The following is a 19,302-nucleotide window of genomic DNA, read 5'->3' as shown; positions in this document are numbered from 1 at the left end:
AAGTATTTTATTTTATTTGTTTTTGTACCAGGAATAAAACTCAGGACCTTGTGCTTGCCAGGCAGATGCTTGTAGCACTGGGCTATATCCCTAGCTTTATTTATGAGACAAGGTGTTGCTATATAGTTTGGGTTGGCCTTGAACTCATTATATAATCCAGGCTGGCTTCAAACTCACTGTGATCCTCCTGCCTCAGTTTCCTGAGTGCTGGGACTGCAGGCATGCATTGCCATGCCTTGCTTTTATTAAGTACACTATAACAAAGATCCTGTGACACAGAAAAACACTATAGTAATGAAATTACTAATTCTAATAACTCATTTTCTGCCTCTACAGTTTTATTACTTTCTACTAGGAGCACAATTGTACTCTGTGTAAACAAGCACAGGAAGGCAAGAAAGACAGCTATGATTTATCCATTATTTTTCACCCCTTTCCCTGTGTAAGAGGCTCTGGTATCATAATGCAAACACACCAGTAAAGTCCAAGGCCAATTTCCCGCCTCCTTACCGTAGCCAGTCTGTGACACAAGCTCAGCAGCTCCTCCAATGGGCTTTGTGAACACCCCCATGATTCCTTTCCCCACACCCGAGATAACGCCCTTGGCCTTGTGTCCTGCTGAAGCCTGGGCCTCGGACGTCTTCTGGAAGTTCTGCATCGGCTGATCGACTATTCCAGCAATTGCACCTGAAATAACAAAAGTCCTTGTGAAGGACAGAGCTTAAAAGTCCTCGGATAATGAAACCCCAATCTGGAACCCAGTTTTATGTGGATTGAAAATAAATCCCTGTTACAAAATTTTTTACTATACATTTATTTACCACAATTATCTAAGTACATTTAAAGTTGCTTATGTGAAACATTTATCAAAACACAATGTTCAAGATTCATGCAATTTACCAAACACTTAAGACTTCACTAGCTTTGCCCATTTGCCTTTCTTCTGAAAAAAGATGACACCTCTACAGGGAAGTACGGCCTCAGGAGAGGGAGCTTGTTTAGGCAGCAAACTTTCAGTCAACTGGGGTGCAAAAAGGGAAGAGGAAGCCCCTCTCTATGTTTTTGCTTTCAATAACAATTATTATTTTTTTTTGGGGGGGGGAGTACCAGGAATCAAACTCAGGACGTTGTGCTTACCTGGAAAGTGCTGTGCTGCTGAGCTATATCCTCAGCCTCAATTATTTAATAATAATTCAATATGCTCAATGTATGTATTTAAGGCAGGCGGTAATTGATATAGCACTTACTTCTCTTATGCCTACTCTATCTTGACTGCTTCCTAGAGCCTCCTTTATATGAAATCATTTACTGTCCATAGCCCTGGCAGCTGGGACTTATCTTCTCACTTTCTACAAGAGGGCATGGAGGCATACAAGTTAAGAAGTTTTCCAAGGTCACATAGCTGTTAAGTGGTTGGGACTGAATTTGAATCCAAGGATCCTGAGCCAGAGCCCCACTCTTAGCTGTCCATCTATGCTGCATGATCGAAATAATATGGTGAATGTGTTTTTATTATAGTAAAAGTCACAATGCATTAATCCTCTGAAAATACTCCCCACTTCAAATCACTCAGCCCATCCTTTGGCTGGATGCCCACTTTCACTGGGGTCTTCAGGTGCGCTGTCATGGCTCCTCAATGTCTTCAGTGGATTCAAAATGTTTATTTTTTATGGTCATTTTGATTTTGGCAGGACCACAAATTTCATGGTGCCAGATCTGGTGAATAAGGTGGATGAGGACATACTGTTATGTTTTTATGAACCTGTCTTCCCAGGGGCTGGCAATCAGCAGGAACATTCACTGCATTTTTTATTATACTGCTTAAAAATGGGATAAAGAACCTTCAAGAATGCTGGGCTAATGTGTTCAAAGTGAGAAGTAGTATTCTGATGGGAGCAAAAGCAGTGTGTCTTTAACTGTAGTAAATTTTAAAATTTAAAAAATCCACATATTCACTTATTCTGTTTATAAAACAGGCTCTTTGCTAATTTCAGAAAACTTCCTTCTCTCTCACTTTAACTAAGGTTTGGATACTCACTCTTCATTTAGAATAGCTCCCCAAACCCTGTTTCACTGATCTGTTCTACGACCTTTAGCACGGGGCCATGACTTCATCTTGCTGAATGAGGGTGGTGCAAATGAAAGCCTCCTTTTTTTAGTATATGTGCCGCCGAAGCGAGCACATGAAAGCCTCCTTGACTACTCCTCTAACTATGTCCTTCTTGTTCCTTTTACCTCAAGGGCCAATAATGAGACAGAGAAGAGGCCTTGGTAGTCCTCTGGCTCATGACCAAGCAGGGGGTTCATTAACTCGGAAGTGGAAATTTCTTTACAGTTCTTGTAGAATCCCTTGTTTTTAACTCAGACTTGATAGGATATACAAAAATGCAGTGCATTGGTGGAAATTTTAGTGCCATCAGATCCTGTTACTCCAAATAGCATTAATTCAGTCTCTTGAGGTATCCAGGTTTTAGTCAATAACCTGTTAATTTCAAGCAATAGTCCATGGAACAAACCCAGTAGGACAAAAGGCTTGTTCCTTCAGGTCAAATGTGAAGAAAATATCCAAGGATTCTAGTTCTCTAGGCTTCGACAGAATCATTTAAATTTTTAAAACAGGGTAAGGAAAGGCTGAGGTGACAGTTCTGCTTTCCAGTCTAGAGTAATGCCACCTACTCCAGAGTCTATGAGTATGCCTCCAGAAATGATGGGCTGAGGGGAGCAGATGGCCCTGGCTCTCCTGGCTCTCCAGGGGTAAGGGTCACGCTCAGCACCCCAGATGGCCATTGCTGGTCCTCAGGCTGGGAGCACCCTTCACTTTGTCAGAGGTCAAGGGATCCAATCCTCTGGTCTCTACCTACAAGGTCAGGGACAGAGCAGCCACCAGGAGTACAAGGGAGGCAGGAATCCTTGGTCTTTTTCTTCATCATTTCGTAAGTAAGCAGCATCAAATTAAAGACTGCAGCTTTTCTCATTTCACTATTTGATTTCTCTGAAAGGTCTCCATGCTTACATAAAAATTATAAACAATTCTATAAACATCAATAAATAAAAGCATTGCCAGTAAAAAAAGTAGACTTTTCTCAAGTGTGGCAACTTCTAAAATTAATGGGGAGAGCAGGTGTGGTGATACACACCTGTAATTCCAACAGTCTGAAGACTGAGGCAGGAGGACTGTTAGTGAGTTTGAGTCCAGCTTGTGCTACATAGTGGGACTATGTCTCAAAACAAAATAACAACAAGAAGAACAACAGAAAGTCGGAGGTTGGCTCCCTTATTTATAAGTGCCACTCCCTTCCAAGTGGCAGCCCCCGCTGTTCACGGAACCTGTAGCAAGAGCGCCGTGGTCATCCCCACAGGGTGGGAGCACCTCCACATCAGTGCAGATGGCGTCCTGTGAGTGCTGCCTTTCCTCTTCCTCCTTCCTTTGCTGAGGAAAGGCCACAGCAAAGAAGGTTCCAATTACCTTGGCATTGGTGGCTCTGACAGATAAACTACTGGGGCAGTTAGGAAAGTGGGACGCCTGAGCCCATGACAGGTATTAGAATCTACGAGGTAGAAAAGAAGCTGACACACATGCAAGAAAGGGAAAAAGCCAGCCTGTTGCATATGCCAAGCCCTCCCTGATCAGCGGGTACAACTGTCTCCTGTGTGAGAACAGGTGGAAGATGGGGAGGCCAGGAGAATCGGCCCTGCTCTGCTCTCTGCAAGCTTGCTGAGGAGTGAGGGAGCAGCCTTGGCTAGCACTGTGGGAGCCCTTAGTGCTGCAGTGTAAGCCAGCTAAGTCCTAAACTGGTAAATTATTTACTGTCAGACTCAAACTCTGCTCTAATGCTGTAAGTAGTGGAAACTGATCGCAAGCCTGTGCTGGTGTCAGGCCCACAGGATGGGGTGGTGGTCACATGGACGGGGCTGTGATGTGATCAGGGAGGTGCAGGGTAAGACCTGGTGGCAGAGGCAGAGCCCTGGAGGGGTACAGGAACATTGTCTCTGCACCTTCAGTCAGGAGAGTCTGGGAGAATCGAGGGGGAGGGGACCGGTGCGTTCCTTCACTGCAGCTCTGACTGGCCACTGGCCACAGGTGGATCATGCGGGCAGGCATGTCGTGCGCTGCTGGCCTCTTGACTTTGAGGGGCAATTTTATTTAGGTCCCTCTTCTGTCCCGATAGCAGAGGCACAGACTGCAGCTGGAACACTGTGATGGCTCACCATTCCAAATACAAGTGACACCCCCAGGGTGCTGTCACTGCAGCTTGAGGCAACTCAGAACAGATGTGCAAACTGAGAAGGAAATATTTGGGTCAGTCACACTGGAATCCTACTGAACTTGCTGAGGGCCAACCTGAGCTATCAGGAAGAGGCCTAATTTGTTGGGATTCTGAGATAACCCCAAGTTCCCCAAAGTGGCACTCTGGTGTCTGGAGGAGCCAGTCCATGGAGTGGAACTGTTGCCCTGAGCTGATCATCCTTTCCCAGCATAGGTACCAAGGCAGAGAAGCAAGTGTGGGAATTTGGGTAAACAGATCTGCAGATGCGGGCAAGGCTGCTGCATGGTAAACAGTCTTTCCAAAAGCTGTTGTTTTGCAAGACCTGCTGGGGAGTCAGCCGAAGCCTTCTGTGACCTCTGCACTGGCACTTTCCCTTCTCTTGAGCTGGGCTGGTCAGGCATGGCGTCTAAAGCCTGCCTTTGATTTTTAAGTGCCTCATTACACCCAGGAGGGGGACACAGAGCTGAGGCCCAGGGAACAGACACACTCAGGCATAGTCTATCCTTTCTGGACCTTGCAACTGTTAAGTCTTTCCCATTTGGTTCTCAGGCCTAGAAGCTTCCAAGGTAGGTGACAAGGTGGGGAAAGGCCGGGTCCCTCTGTGTCCTGAGGTTTGGTCTGGGCAGTCAACTCAGCTTCCTCTCTGGCCAGGTCTGTGAAAATCAAGTAAGATAATACCTATGAAAGTGCTCTGTCACCCTAGATGTTGTTTAAGTATATTTTTATTAACTGGGTCCTTAAAGGTTCTACTTTATAAAGAAAGAAAATGAACAACTATAATTTCAACTTCTCTACTGTGGGTTTCACACTATTACATGAGGTTTGACTGAAATATTATAAATGCTTAAATTTTAAAAAGTTCTTTCAGCCAAAGGCACGTTGTCATTAATTTCCCTCACTTCCAACACAGTTATCCCAACGTTCTTGCCACTGTGAAGGAGGTCTAAAAGTCCTCTTTTGTGAAGGTCTTTAGTTGCAACTGTGGCCTCAATGTCCTGAACTGATTTGACATGATGTCTTTGATGAGCATTTTGGCATGCAGGAGAGCCAGAAGTGACACGGTGCCAGTCCAGTGAATAGGTGGTGAGGACTCACTGTGATACTTCCGTGAGCCCACCTTTCCTCAGATGACACTCAGCAGTAGCGTTCACTGTTTTTAATTGTGCTGATTTTCTCTGAGTATCTCCAACATGGCTCCTTATTCAGCCATGCTGAATCCTCTTTTAATCACAAATTGCAAAGACACGAAAGAGGATTTCCAGAACTGCTTCAGAAAGCAGCAAGAAGGATGGGAATAAAAATAGTGGGATAGTGTGACAATCAATGGGGAGTATTTTGAAGGGGATTAGTGGCAATGTATTTTGCCATAGTACATTTTAAAAGAGTGCAAACATCTGCCATATATTTTAATCACTAACTGCATTGAGATACTTAACTACATCTAGCAATTTTAAATGCCATTTGTAGGAATAAATGACATGGTGACAAATTTATACTTTTCTAAATGAGAAGACCTTGTTGCTCCTGGTTTTTGTTTCCTTCCTGTCACACATCTGGCTATTACAGGCCCAGGCATTCTGAGATAACCCAGAGATTCTGTGAGGCACAGATGAACTCTGGAGTGCTCAGAGAATAGGATGCTGCTTTGGGCCAAGGTGAAGGGACCATCCTGGACTTTGGGCTACTCTTATGCTGCAAGGCTGGGACCAGAGCTCCCAGGGAGTGGGCCGGCCAGAGCTGCAGGAGTGTCTACATACTGAGTTTATCACCTCAGGACTCTGTCTGGAAATGACCTGACATGCACCAAACTGCACGGGCCCATTGCCATTTCTGCAGACATCATGGATGAGGTTACATGAGATACAATGACCATAGTGAAGCTCACAGCTTTATGATTTCCCACCCTGTTGCAGGAAACCATGCCCTCAGGGTGACATCAGCAGGGCAGGTTTGGGGCTCCTCACCTGACTGAACCCTACCAGCAGGTGACTTTGAGACAGTGGAAGCTGAGCAGTGGCTGCAACCTTCACTTGGTAGTAAGGGAATAGAATCCTTGGGCTAGACAGGAGTTAGGACGAGCGGAAAGAGAGTCACCACGTGCCAGCAGCTCAGATAACTGTCTACTGAAAGTTTCAGGAAGCGCTTGATTGGGGGGATGAAACTCTCATGCCAAGAGGCGAGGGCATTTAAGCCTGTAATCCCTAGAATAAAAATATCTTAAATCCCCAAATAGCCTCATTGTTCCTTTCTTCGGGCATAGCAAGTTAATTCATTGAACTAAACTAAAGCAAGAATGTGCCTGCCATTTCTTAAGTGCCCCTCTTTGGTGGGATATTCTTCAAAATCACAAACCTCTTACAATTCTTTTGTTGCCATGAAATAATATGACAGGTTCTGTCTGCCCAACACCCCTCGTTACTTCTAGTAACTGTATTACCAGCTCCAGTTTATAAAACAGAAACCAGGGTCAAGGAAGAACTTGCCCAATGCCACGAAGACAGGCTGGGGCCCAGGATCCTGAGTGACGTGGCCCCCCATGAGCTACCTCCAAAGGAGTGCCATCACCTGTAGGTTGCTCCTCTGCCCGGCAGGCAATGAGCTTCTCCATTTTCACGCATTATCAAATGCTGTGCACCACAGCACTCTCTGTCAGTACTGCAGACATTTCTAGTGACCTCACCTGCTCTGTAACATTTTACTACTTCCTCCCACTGCCGTGGCTGGCTGAGCTGCAGACAGGCTGAGCTGCTGTGCAGAACAGAAGGCAGAGCTGGGATGAAGACTTCCAAGTTCCTCTTTGCTCCCCTCTGCTTGCCCTGCTTTGGTCACTTTGATCTCCATAGGCGTGCACTCCCATGGACACGTGGAAGGGAGGCTGCCAGGCAGTACAGTTTCAGATTTCTTTGCAAGCAAATAAACAAAATTACCCTGGAAATCCTGCACTGTCCTTTCAGCTCTGAGTCTTTCTTTTTAACAGATCTTTCTAAAGCAATGTATTTTCAAGTATTTGTAATATTTTGAAATATCCATAGCAATCTTCACCTTTAACCACACCATTCAGATGCTTGACAAACAATAATTACTCTGAGCCAGGCTGATCTCAAAATAAATAAAAATACACGAAAGGAGAAGCAGGCTCCTTGCCAAGGTTTGCGTGACCTATGCACGCTACTCAAGTGCTGAGGGAGTAGGGAGCAGGTGAGGGCTTCAGGAAGGCTGCCTGTCACCCACTTCCCAAAGCCAAAGCTGAATACTGCTGTCCTGGTGTGGACACCACTTTGCTGAGGTCCATGCTGTTATTTCCTGCAGAGGGACAGGAAAGCAGAACACAGTGTCTGTGTAGGCCCTGGGATGACCCTGTCACAGCCACATGGTGGCTCTGGGAAATGGAGTCCTGTCCCAGGCCCTCAGGATGTGCTGTAGGCAACGGGGAGAGTACCTTAGGCTCTTCGAGTCTCCCTTGTCCACAGAGAGGAGATGAACTTCACAGCCATGCCTAGGGAAAAGGCAAAGGCAAAGACCCCGGGAGAGCCCACAGCCCTGTGCAGACAGACACCCATACCCAAGTGCCCACAGTCCCTTACCGAGCAGGCTGATGCCCAGCCGGGAGAGGCCCTGTCGTAGTCCCTCGCCTAGGCTCTCGGGGAGCTGCCGCCGCCACTCCTCCTGGCGGTTGTAGTGCTCCTCATCCAGTGAGAGCCGGTCCATGTTCCGGGCTAGGCTGGTGGCCAGGTTGGTGATGGATGTGAGGGTACCTGAGGACAGAAGAGCACAGGGTTGGCCTCCCTGTCACATGCACATGGGTCCCAGGGCTGTGGCTTGTAGGTCTGGTGGGAGTGGGGGTATGAGAAGGGCAGCACTTAGGTCCTTTTTGGGTATGGCCACTGGGGAGGGATGGAGCCTGAAGAAAATGAGGTACAGATGAAAGCAGGACTTTCTGTGGCCAGGGAGAGCCCTAAAATTTCACAGTCCTCCTATTGTTTGATTAAGACTTTGTTAAACAGTTGTGAAGTCCTCATTGAGGCACAACTTCGAAGGCTCCAATTTGCCTGCTCTGCTTTTAAAGGTTGTAATGCTAGTTTTTTAGATAGATTATGAGGAAATGTTTCTCTTCAGGAATAACATTCATCTTATTATTTCAGTTTAATAAAGGGAGACATGAAGTTTTATCATTTGATGTTCTGAGGAAATAGTTATGCCCACAGGGATTATGTGCAATTTTCATTCAGGAAGTTTGCTGAGAAGAAGTAAGGAGAACAAAGGGGCAAGGCCCCATTCTGCCTGCGTTGCAGAAGGAAGTGGCTTCAGCCACCTGCTCAGAGCAGGTCTTGCCCCTTAGCAGGTCCACACAGACAAGAGTGGAAGACACAGGTGGGCATGTCATGAGGTAGCGAGCTCCTCTGCTATAGACATCTAGCTTGAAGAAGAAATGTAGAAGACATTTTTGTAGCTGCATCTTTAACCATACACATACAAACCAAATAGATCTTGCTAAGAGGAGAAAACCAGTGTAAAAAAAAAAGCCCTCAATGACTCAGAAGGTTAAAATGACTGCTGAGGTTCAATTTAGCAGGTGTTGGTTGTTGCATTTTAAAATTAAAACAACAGAACCACAGAGATTCCAGTGTCAAGAGTGAGAAGCCCGCTAGGGACTCATCTGGTGAGTGGAGCCTGACTCCCAGGCCCCCATGCAAGTCCTTCTCATCGTCTGTGGAATTTGTTTTGATTGCTCTTGCTACTCTCTTAACAGCCCCAACCCAGGCACTCCCCCTGCTCTCAACGGATCATAGGTTCTCCGATTTCAAGTTCAAGTCTTCTTTTGAGGCCTTCTAGTGACTTCCACAATCTGCCCACTCATAAGGGAGTGCAGTACTGTCTGCAGTAAAATGCCTTTTATGGGGAAGGAGGCCTTTGCCTTGCTTTCCCTGCCTCCTACTGAGAAGAAAAGGGGACTCAGATGGCCCTTGTTAGTTCCCGAGTCACTGCCAACCTGACCAAAATATCATCAAGCAAACACACAGATGAAATGAAAACATTCTGATGGGGAGAAGGTTGGCCTTGGTGCCTGGCGACCTGTCTGGGCCACAAGATGGCACTGTTTACATACCATGGTAGAGAAAAGTTGGCCTGTTCACCTTTAAATCAGCTTCCACGTCAAAACGTGTCCATATCCTTAAGAAAGTTATGACAACTGTATCTACATTAAAAAAATATGATGAAGCAACACAGTGTAGGATTTCTGATGTTTAGCAGAAATCCTGAACACCTTTAATATTTCTATATTTATCACATGGAATAACAGTTGAGCCAATGCTTGTTTTCCCAATGGGAGGTTTAAAATTCTAAAGTTTCTGAAACATTTTCACACACTACCAGTAAGCAGTGATCTGTTTAAAACATAAGACGTTATATATGAGCTTTGTTCCAAGGCAATATTTCACTGCAAGCTAACAAGCCAAGCAAAGCTAGAGGCAATGTAAATGCATTCAAATCTTCAACAGTTCTTTACAGAGAAAAAGTATAGCAGGCAAGGAACAAAATACAGGCACTAGCATAAGGAACAGCATAGCTACCTTTGGAAATGTGCTTCACAAAGGATGTCGTCCCTCGGGAAACGCCGCTCACAAAGGCGCCGGGGCCTCGGGTCAGCCCCTCATAGGGCAGTCTGAAGAAGTCAGCAATGCCGGTCCCCACACTTCGCACCAGGCTCGCAGGACTACCAAGGATCTCCAGGGACCCAACCACCCAGCCTACAATGGACGGGAATGAGAGTTACGGAAGCCTGGTATGCGTACTTTCACCACTTGTAACAAGCAGGCCAGTTTCCCTGCAATTCATTTTGTACAGTAGAATTGAGAATGTAATAAGCTTCTTCAGCGTAAAATACGGGAAGTAACTCATTCACTGTGAATTCATAAATAGTGAACTTTCATACATTATAAATCAAAGCAATCCTCTGGCAGCCTCACAAATGGCTTTAATACGACTTTTTTGCCAAGCTTTGTGTGCTGTGGCAACAGGGACCCATGTGCTGAGGATACTTCCTCCAGCCTTAGGCAGGTGCACATGGGCAGGCTGGGGCAGCAGGGGGCAGTGGGCAGCAGGAGGAGAAACTGAGTGGCTGGGGGAGAGGCCAGATGCAAAATGGAACGCTGCAAAGGGGATGCAAACTTCTGACAAGGATGGAGGAGTTATTTTTAATCTTTCCCAATCCTACCAAGTTGAGTGCTTCCCTTTGGAGCAGAGCTAGAGCCAGACAAATGTCTCCCCTTCAGCCCCAGCTTTGGTTGTATAAACACCAGTGACAGGGACACACTGATTGGGTTAGTGTGAGGGGAGTGTTCCCTGTCATGTCCTGGGGGTAGGGGGGCAGCTGTGGATCTGGTTTCTTATTTAAGCTTGGGCTTGCCAGGAGCTGGCCTGCTCAGCGCCTGATTACAGTCTGTGCCTCGTGGGAATGAGGTTTTGCCCAGCCCCTCCTGCAGGCTGGGAGCCCAGGGACTATAGAGCAGGCAGGGGCTAAGGGCCAAGGAGAGGAGGAATCTAGAAAGGCAACTTCCTCCGGGAATCCACTGACCTCCTCAGCCCTGTGCTGGGCCTTCTACTGCTAAGGCCATGAGGACAAGTCCTGTGTGGCAGCCATCATCTCTCAGCAGCTAGCCTCCAGAGGACTCCTGTGACAGAGATCCTCAGTACAGGAATTAACGTGAGAGGATCCAGAAGGTGCTAGTGTAAAAGCCAGGCCTGGGTCCTGAAGAGTCTCCCACCCTCCAGCCCAGGCACAGGAGGACTTTTTGCAAGGAGTTGAAAGAAGACTGGGTGCTTTGGGAAGTTGTAGAATGTTGTCCCTTCTTTGAATGTAAAGAAACAGATTCCCTTTAGCCTGGAATCAATGTGAGGATCGACAGGAAGACATGAGCTTTCTCTCTAAAGACTTGACATTTAAAGAAAAAAGGATCACTCTTGCCAAGCAAAGCCGCTCTGAGTGGTATCCTAGTCCGGCAGCACAAAGGCATGCAGAGAGGTCCCAGTCATGGCTCCAGCTCCTAACTAGCTGAAGGCTGGCTTGAGAGCCTCTGGGTTATAACCACTGACATCTGAGCCACTAGCTAAAGGACCAGAGCTATATCCTAGTAGCATCACTACCTGTGGACCAGAGCTGTATCCTAATAGCATCTGGCCAGAAAATGGCAGAAAGTACCCAAGGGTAAGCCTCCTACAATTATTTTCTTCTAAAAGTGAGCACAATCACCCATCTATCCATAGAGGACTGGATCCAACATAGCCACCAATGTCTGAGGATGCTCAATTACTTCATTTAAAACAATGTAGTACCAAACTACACATACCCTTAGACTGTAAACCACCTCTAGATCACTTATAATAACTAATACAATATCAATGCTGTGTCATTAGTTTTACACTGTATTTTCAAAAAAAAATTAAAAATATTTATTTGGTTACAGGATCACTCTATGCAGCTCAGACTTGCAGTGATCCTCCTGTCTCAGCTTCCCCAATGCTGGGATTACTGATGTGTGCCAACACGCCTGGTTTCAGGACTGGCAGGGCATGAGGTACTAGAGATTGAACTTGGGTCCTTGTGCTTATCAGGCAGTTGCTTAGACCACTGAGCTATCTCCCCATGCCCCACACTGTATTTCTGAAGGAAGTAATGACAAGAAAAAAAGTCTGTACTTGTTCAATAGGGACACAATTCTTTTTTTCAAACACTTATGATGTACAGTTAGTTGAGCCCACAGATTCATGTCCTACAGATACAGAGTATATTTGTGTTTACAGTTTCTTGTGTTTAGTTGTTAGGAAAGTTTTCTGACAAAGGAAAGGGCCTGTCTGACTTGCCATCAAATTGAAACTTTCAGGTAGACAGGGATCTCAGGAATTCTCAAACCCACTTTCATTTCTCATTATCATTAACTATTTTATAAACCTCTTCAAATGACTCTACCTACTTTTTAGAACTGAGGTCAGGTGTTCTTGTCTACTGCAGCCAGCACTGTTTCACATGATGATAAAAGTGCCAACTGCTCCCTCCCAGGCAGTCCTCTACTACACAAATGCTTTAGTCTAATAGGGTTTCTCTCCCTCTGGCTAGTTCCATTCCTTCAGTTACTACTTTCTTTCAGAAGGGTCTTAGATTGGCCACACTTTTTTTTTTTTTTTTTTTTTTTTTTTTTTTTTTTTAGCCCCAACAGGCGCTTTAACAGGGATGTAAGGATCATCCTAAGGATAATCAGAGATTTTTCAGGAAAGAGTTTCCAACAGGCTCTAAAAAGTTGGCTCTGTTAGAATTTCTTGTCCTTGTATATAGTGAAGTTGGGACAGCAAGAGGATTTTTAGATGAATTATCAAAAATCCAAACAGAATGTTCTTGTTTGGAAAGCTTATTAAAAGCACAAAACAAAGAAATCACTTTGAGCACACAGGCTGCAGGGGCCATGGCCACTTGGGGCCACAGGTGGAGTTTCTCTTCCAGCTCATCACACAGCTGGGTGCTTCTAGCACCTTGGCACCATGCAGGGACTGGACGGAACCTTATTCCTCCCCTGGCCTCAGATCAGAGCTCAGTAACCTACATGTCTCCTTCTCATGTTAAAAGTAAGATTGCCTAAAAGGGTACATTTCTAGAATGGTTTGTAAATATACCCATCTATTAAATTTGAAGTGTTAACTGCCTATTTTTCAGTGATTTCTTAGTAAGACAGAAGCATTTCCTTCACTGTTGTGCAAACTATCACAACAGGTCTCACAGGGCCTCTCTCTGATCTTGTTATTTTCTTTTACAAAGAGTCTGGATTGCCCTATCAACATGAATTTCATTATGAAGGAGATACAATCTCACCAAAATGGCAGTTACTGGCAAGTTATCAATGATAACATGGATTTTTTTTTTTTTCTTTTTTGGCTACAATCTGAATCATCTATGGGAATGCATTTGCCAAGTGCAAGATCACAGAGAAGAACAGAGATTCTTGCCCTTGTCAATTTTAGAAACTTGGACTTCCATTTCTTTCCTGGAGAGTGCCAGGAAAGCAGGCCAACAGCTCCAGATGATGGTCTCTGCTTGAAGTTTTAGGACATGAAGGCCCACAGTAAAACTGTTTTAGAGTGAACTTCGCTCAGGAACACAAGTTTTGATGCCTATTACTGTAAAGTACTCTGAGACCACATGGTTCCTAACAATGAATCTTCAATACACAGTACTCCCCATACAGGATTTTGTATACTTATTAAATCACCCTTTGCAGAGTTCCAGCCAGACTGGAAAGGGAAGCCCTGAGAAACAGCAGCCTTCTGCCTGAGGGAGGCCACCAACCTGGCGCAGAGGGTGGGAAGGATGAACAGGGTCACTTTTCCTCTTGAGCTCAGGTCTGTGGAGAGGCTGAGACACCAACAACCTTCTCTTTGAGGTCTGTCTAGACAGTGCTGCTGCTCAGGATATGCAGAAGGCTCTTTGTGCATCTTAGGAGCACACAGATCCTCTGAATTTCTCACCTACAGCTATTCATGAATAGCAATGAAGGAAACTAATGCCCTAGAACTGGATTTCTCTTAGGCACCGGGGCTGAAGACCTGGGATAGTTTTCTTAGCACTAGTGTGCTAAGAAAATTTTATGTCTGCAAGGTATTAAAAATGTTTGCTAAACTGAATTAAATTCTAAGCTCTATTAACAGCTAAAATATTACAGCTACTATTGCTTGAATATTCATTAAATGCTAAGCAAAACACTGGACACTTGACATATGATCCTCTCAACAATCATAAAACTTGCTTTCTAGAAGGGACACTGAAACTCAGAGGCTTCAGTAACTTGCCCAAAGTTCTATATCAAACAGTAGTAGAGTCTAGGTTTAGATTCAGTTTTGCTTAACTGTGAAGCCTATGTGCGTCACTGCCCACCCATTACTACTTTACGCCTTGTCACAGATAAGGCATTGTGCCAAAGCATGTCATTTTTACTCAGGCTCTAGCTCACCAGACTCTAAGCTTGTGTCCTCACCTGCTCTAAAAAGAGCTCCTGCGGCGTAGTGCATGGCCAGGGCATGCACGAGCTGCCTTGGGGTGGTGAAGATGGGTCCTCTTTCAAATACAGAGAAGGAGAGAGGAGTGTGGTCCGAGGCTATGTACAGCTTGAGGGAAGCATGGATGCTGACGAGTAGATTCACTGGCTGTATCACCAGTTTCCGTAACTTCACTGGGTTTACCAAGGCCCTAGCGTGTTGTCTCACCTGCAGGGGCAACACCTGGGCACCGTGACAGAATTGTGAGGTGTGATTAGTTGGCTTGCTGTGAGGAAGGTAGGTGTCAAACAAAGTTTTGATGTAGTACACAAATGTGTCTTCCACATATAACCGGGCAGGTTTCAGCTCAAAACTGAGCTCGCTGACATTAAGTAGGAAGCTCTTGCCCTCAGTTAAAGTGATGCAAAGTTTGATAAAGCAATTCTCCTTGTATTTTTCCAAATCTCTATTTGAGAGAAAGAGACTGGAAACTCTTAGACACTGGGTAGGGTCTGCTTTTTCTCCCTGACAGACCAAGACAGCAAAGTGGAAATTGGACTTGTTATATAGCTGGTTGTCTAACTGCAGGTCCCCACAGCAGATCTCCATAGTGTAAAGATGGAAGAGTGCCACAGCAGGCTCTTCTCCAGGAAAGGCACCAGTCACAGGTGCCATGTGCAGATAAACATTGTCCAGAGTGAGCCTCAGAAGCTCAGATGATGCTCTGTGGTGGGTGAGGTCATCGGACACTGCCAGGCTGAACTGAGTGACAAATACGTTAAAGATGATCATCTTCTCCAGAGTTCTAGAGGAGACAGAGAAGAAACATTAGTCTTTCTTACTTTCCTTTCTAATAATGACAGTGCCTTATTAAACACCTCCTGATTCTCATCAGATTCTCATAAGAAACAAATGAGAACTCAATTTGTGTTTTGGATGGAGCCAGGCACTCTCTAACAGTATTGGGAAATGTTCCCAATGAGACTATTACAAGTTCTTGTCATGTTTCTGTAGTGTTTCCTTTATCAACACCAGATTTTTTTACTCCCAAATCTCCCTAGTTTTTGTATACTGATTTTTCTGTCATGATTACTACAAGACAGAAAGATAAATAAAATAAATGAAATTTCTTGAGTTAAAATAGTGGGGCAGTAGAAGAGAGGTCAGCAAGAACCCCACTATCTCTGTGCCCCACTAGCAGGACCCCTTTGAGCTGACCCTTGTGCTCTTCCTCAGAAGAAGGAAGAGCACTCACCTGCTGTGGGTCATCACTGCAGCGATACACTCCTGTCCTGTATCATCTTTTTCTTCATTACCAGCAGCTTGTAAACATGCTGATTTCTCTTATCCTAGAAAACTCCTCTTGTAAACTCCACTTTCTTCTGTAGCCACCATTTTTCTGATCCTTATACATTATCTCCTATTCCTTTCCTTACTTTCTCTCTGAAGCTCGCTCCATGCAGGTCTTTGATCCCTTTCTAGTTTGGTAACACAACTCTCCTCAAGGTCACCAGTAACTTCCATTTGGCTAAGGTAAAAGATGGACTTTTAGGGTTGTCCTCAAGTTACTGATAGTGTTCGGCACTGTTAGCAGCTCCCTCCTCCTGGACACACTTTCTTTACATGTTTGCTCTCAGATCTTTCTCTCTGATCACTTTGTCCTCAGTCATTGATGTGAACCACTTCTCTCCCAGACCCCTGAAACTTAAAAGGGTCCATGGCTCTCTCCTGGAGATCTTCTTGTCACCATTGCCACTGGCCTCCTTTGAGTGTCAGCCAGGCTAGTTGCTTAAAATACTACCTATGCACTGATGCCTAGAACTCTCTTGGATTCCAATCCACTATACCTAAATGCCTAGCTATATGGTTACTGACATATCTACATGACTTTTTAGCTCTTATGGCAATAAACCAAATCCTGATCTTACCCCCTATGCTACATAGTGTTTCCCATCTCAGTTAATGGCAACTAAATCCTATCTGTTGCTGAAGAGAGACAGAGAGGGTCTCATACAGCTCAGGCCATCTTGAATTCACTATGTAGCCTACGTTGGCTTCAAACTCACTATGATCTTTCTGCCTCAGCTGGCTGAGTTCTGGGATTATAGGCATGTACTACCACACTTAGTCCAGATTAAAAAAAACCTGAAGTCATCCCTTGATGCCTCTATTTTAAACTGTTACCCAATGTATCTGAGAAATCCCACCTGCTTCCTCAATCATCTGTGGGATAGGATTGTATTACTACTCCCACTGAGATCACAGTGGTCTAAGCCAGTGTGAAAAACTTCAATAATCTTCTACTCTTCATAATAATTTTCCTGCTTTACACCTTTGCTTCTCCGCTCTACATCAATAAAATCATATGAACTCTGCTTAAAATGCTCCAGTGACTTCCTCATTTCATTTAGAATTAAGCTTAACTTTTACAATGGCTTACAAGTTCTCACACCAGGTGAGAACTTCCTTCCTGTCCATATATTTCTGGTCCCATGTGCCCCGATTTTCATTTTCACCCACTGCACTAAGACACCTTACCTGTCCTGCCCGCTACCTGCCAGGCATGCTGCTCTAGGCCTTGGCTGGCTTGGCCTGTGGTCTGGATGTGTGTTTCTTAGAAGATCACATTTCTAACTACCTTGCTGCTTTCACATCCCCATTCAGATGACAGTTTTTCTATACGGCTTTCTTATATAAGTTTCCTTAAAACTATATTCTTCCTGACATTCCTGGCTCTTCTTACTCAGTTGTTTTTATCCCTGTAGAATGGTGACCTTCTATTGTACCCTAATGTTTTCTTTTTTTATTGTGTGTCTTCTCTGGCACAATCTCCTCCCATGCCTACGAGAAAGTAATTTCAAGGGCTGGGGTTTTATTTATTTATTGATATATTTAAGGGCTGGGGTTCTGATTTTTTTATTCATGGATATATCTCCATGCTTGTAGCTGGTATCAGTAAGCACTTGAAAAATATTTGTTGAATAAATGAATCAAAGAAGTATAAGTAAGTACCTGAACTGCTCTTATTGTATCTGCCAGTAAATGTGTTGTGGCTATTGTCATTAAGGTTTATGCCCCAGAAAAAATGTTTCTAAAATTGTTGTGTAGACTTGAAATTTTGCACTATACAATTTAAAATTTGGTCTTGAGTTTTGTTATACTATTAATTTTTTTTTTTTTTTTACATAAACACTATAGGTAAAGAAAACATTCTATCTAACATTGCTTGAAATACTACAATTCAAAGTATGGTCCAAGCTAATGAGTTCTTAGCCATACATGAAAAGTGAGCAACATTTTTAAAAAGCAGCTTGAGACAAATGCATGAAAACATTATTATTATTTTGTATTGTAAATTAATTTTTATGGTCAGAAAAACAAAAGTACATAGACTAGGGCCAGCAAGGTAGCTCAGCAGACTAAGCGCCTGCTTAGTTAGGTAAGAGCAGGGACTCGGGTTCGATCTCTGGCACCACATGCTGTGCTGGCCCCTGGGTGTGCTAAGCCAACAACCCAGTCCAGGTGTGGTAGTGCAGACCTGTAATCCCAGCACTGGGGAGCCTGAAAACAGGAGGATCACTATGGGTCCAAGCTGCATAGTGAGACTCTGTACCAAATACACACACAAAAACAAAACAAAACAAAACAAAACAAAACAAAACAAAACAAAACAAAACATAGACTATTAAATAAGCAGTTAGGACTATATTATTGACAATTTGATTGTTTCTTTTCTTTTCACCCTTATTTATTTTCTTTTAGCTCCATAACAATCTTACTGCTAAGAATCTTACATATCTTTATGTATAAATATATGTATTTATGTCTCTATATGTACAAATGACATAATCAGGATATTTATATATTCAATATTCTTTTTTCTTTAGTTTATACCATATACATTCTTTCATTAAAATTCTGTGACTTTTATTTTTATGATGTACAATTTATGGCATATTTATTTATCATCCATTTCCTTACTGATGACCATATGTACTCTGAAATTTTGCTGTTATAATCATAATCAACCTTGGAATAAACTTCTGTGCACTGTATACCTTTGCCTACTTATTACATTACTTCCTTAACTATTTTTTTTTTTTTTCGGCATCATGAGTCAAAATCAGGACCTTGAGCTTGCCACGCAGGTGCTGTGCCAGTGAGCTGTATCTCCAGCCCTTTTCTTAACGCTCTTAAAAGTGGAGTTTCTAGATGAAAAGAACTTAAAGACCTTAATATATATCTTGCTAAAGTATTTTCTAGAAAATAGCTCCAATCCGCACTTTCACCAGGATGGCATATAATGGATCAGTGTTAATTTGATGTTATTCACCTGCCACTCACCCCTCCCTGTGCATCTCTTTGATTACTTGTAATTTCTCTTCTAGAATTTTCTGTTCATGCTTTTTCTCTTGCTTTTGGAATGAGGGAATACTGCTGTATTATTTCTATTGTACAATATGAGTTCTTTTAAGTTAAGGATATTAATTATTTCCCTGGTTCATGTTTTTAAAACCTGATGGCACTTCTTGGGTTAAATGGGGCAAATGCGGCTCTAATAGGTATTTTTACATTTGGTATAGCTCTAATTGCTAAGCTAGTTACTAAGGTGTCTGTGGATATAGAAATACTAACTTGCATTTTATTCCTATCTTCTAAATTTGTTTGCTGAACATCAAGGAAGAACTGGAAGGAAGACCCAGGAAAGGCAATACACAATTATGGAGTACATAATAATTAACGAAAGCTTTAGTATGTATAGGAAGATTTTTTTTAAAAAAGGCAATAGGTTAACACCTTTATAATAGGAAAGCTTACTACATACCATTACTGGGAAATAATTAAGCCTACCTGTTAGTATGGGTTAAAATAGGTTCTGCTTTTCCTTCTGGGGCCACAGTGATGAATACTGTGCCACACTGATGGACAATGTCCACATACACATAGCCAAAGCCAGTAAGGAACACAACCTGTAAAAAGAATGTTCAGAATCTGATTAAAAAGAAATAAG

The 19,302-nt window shown here is 43.7% G+C and overlaps 1 protein-coding gene across 1 annotated transcript in view; it reads right to left on the bottom strand.

Annotated features, from left to right (window-relative positions):
• The window catches only part of Vps13b (vacuolar protein sorting 13 homolog B), an 881,657-nt gene that overhangs the window by 6,917 nt on the left and 855,438 nt on the right, over positions 1–19,302 (bottom strand). The window contains 5 exon segments of the mRNA XM_023699943.1: positions 511–687; positions 7,853–8,023; positions 9,842–10,018; positions 14,291–15,096; positions 19,143–19,261. Of these exon segments, the coding sequence (XP_023555711.1) occupies positions 511–687; positions 7,853–8,023; positions 9,842–10,018; positions 14,291–15,096; positions 19,143–19,261 (1,450 nt within the window).

This window comes from Octodon degus, unplaced genomic scaffold (genome assembly GCF_000260255.1).
Source record: "Octodon degus isolate 3935 unplaced genomic scaffold, OctDeg1.0 scaffold00118, whole genome shotgun sequence".
NCBI classification, from domain to species: Eukaryota; Metazoa; Chordata; class Mammalia; order Rodentia; family Octodontidae; genus Octodon; species Octodon degus.
Note: the sequence above shows the minus strand (reverse complement) of the source record. Positions and strands in the feature narration are given on the sequence as shown.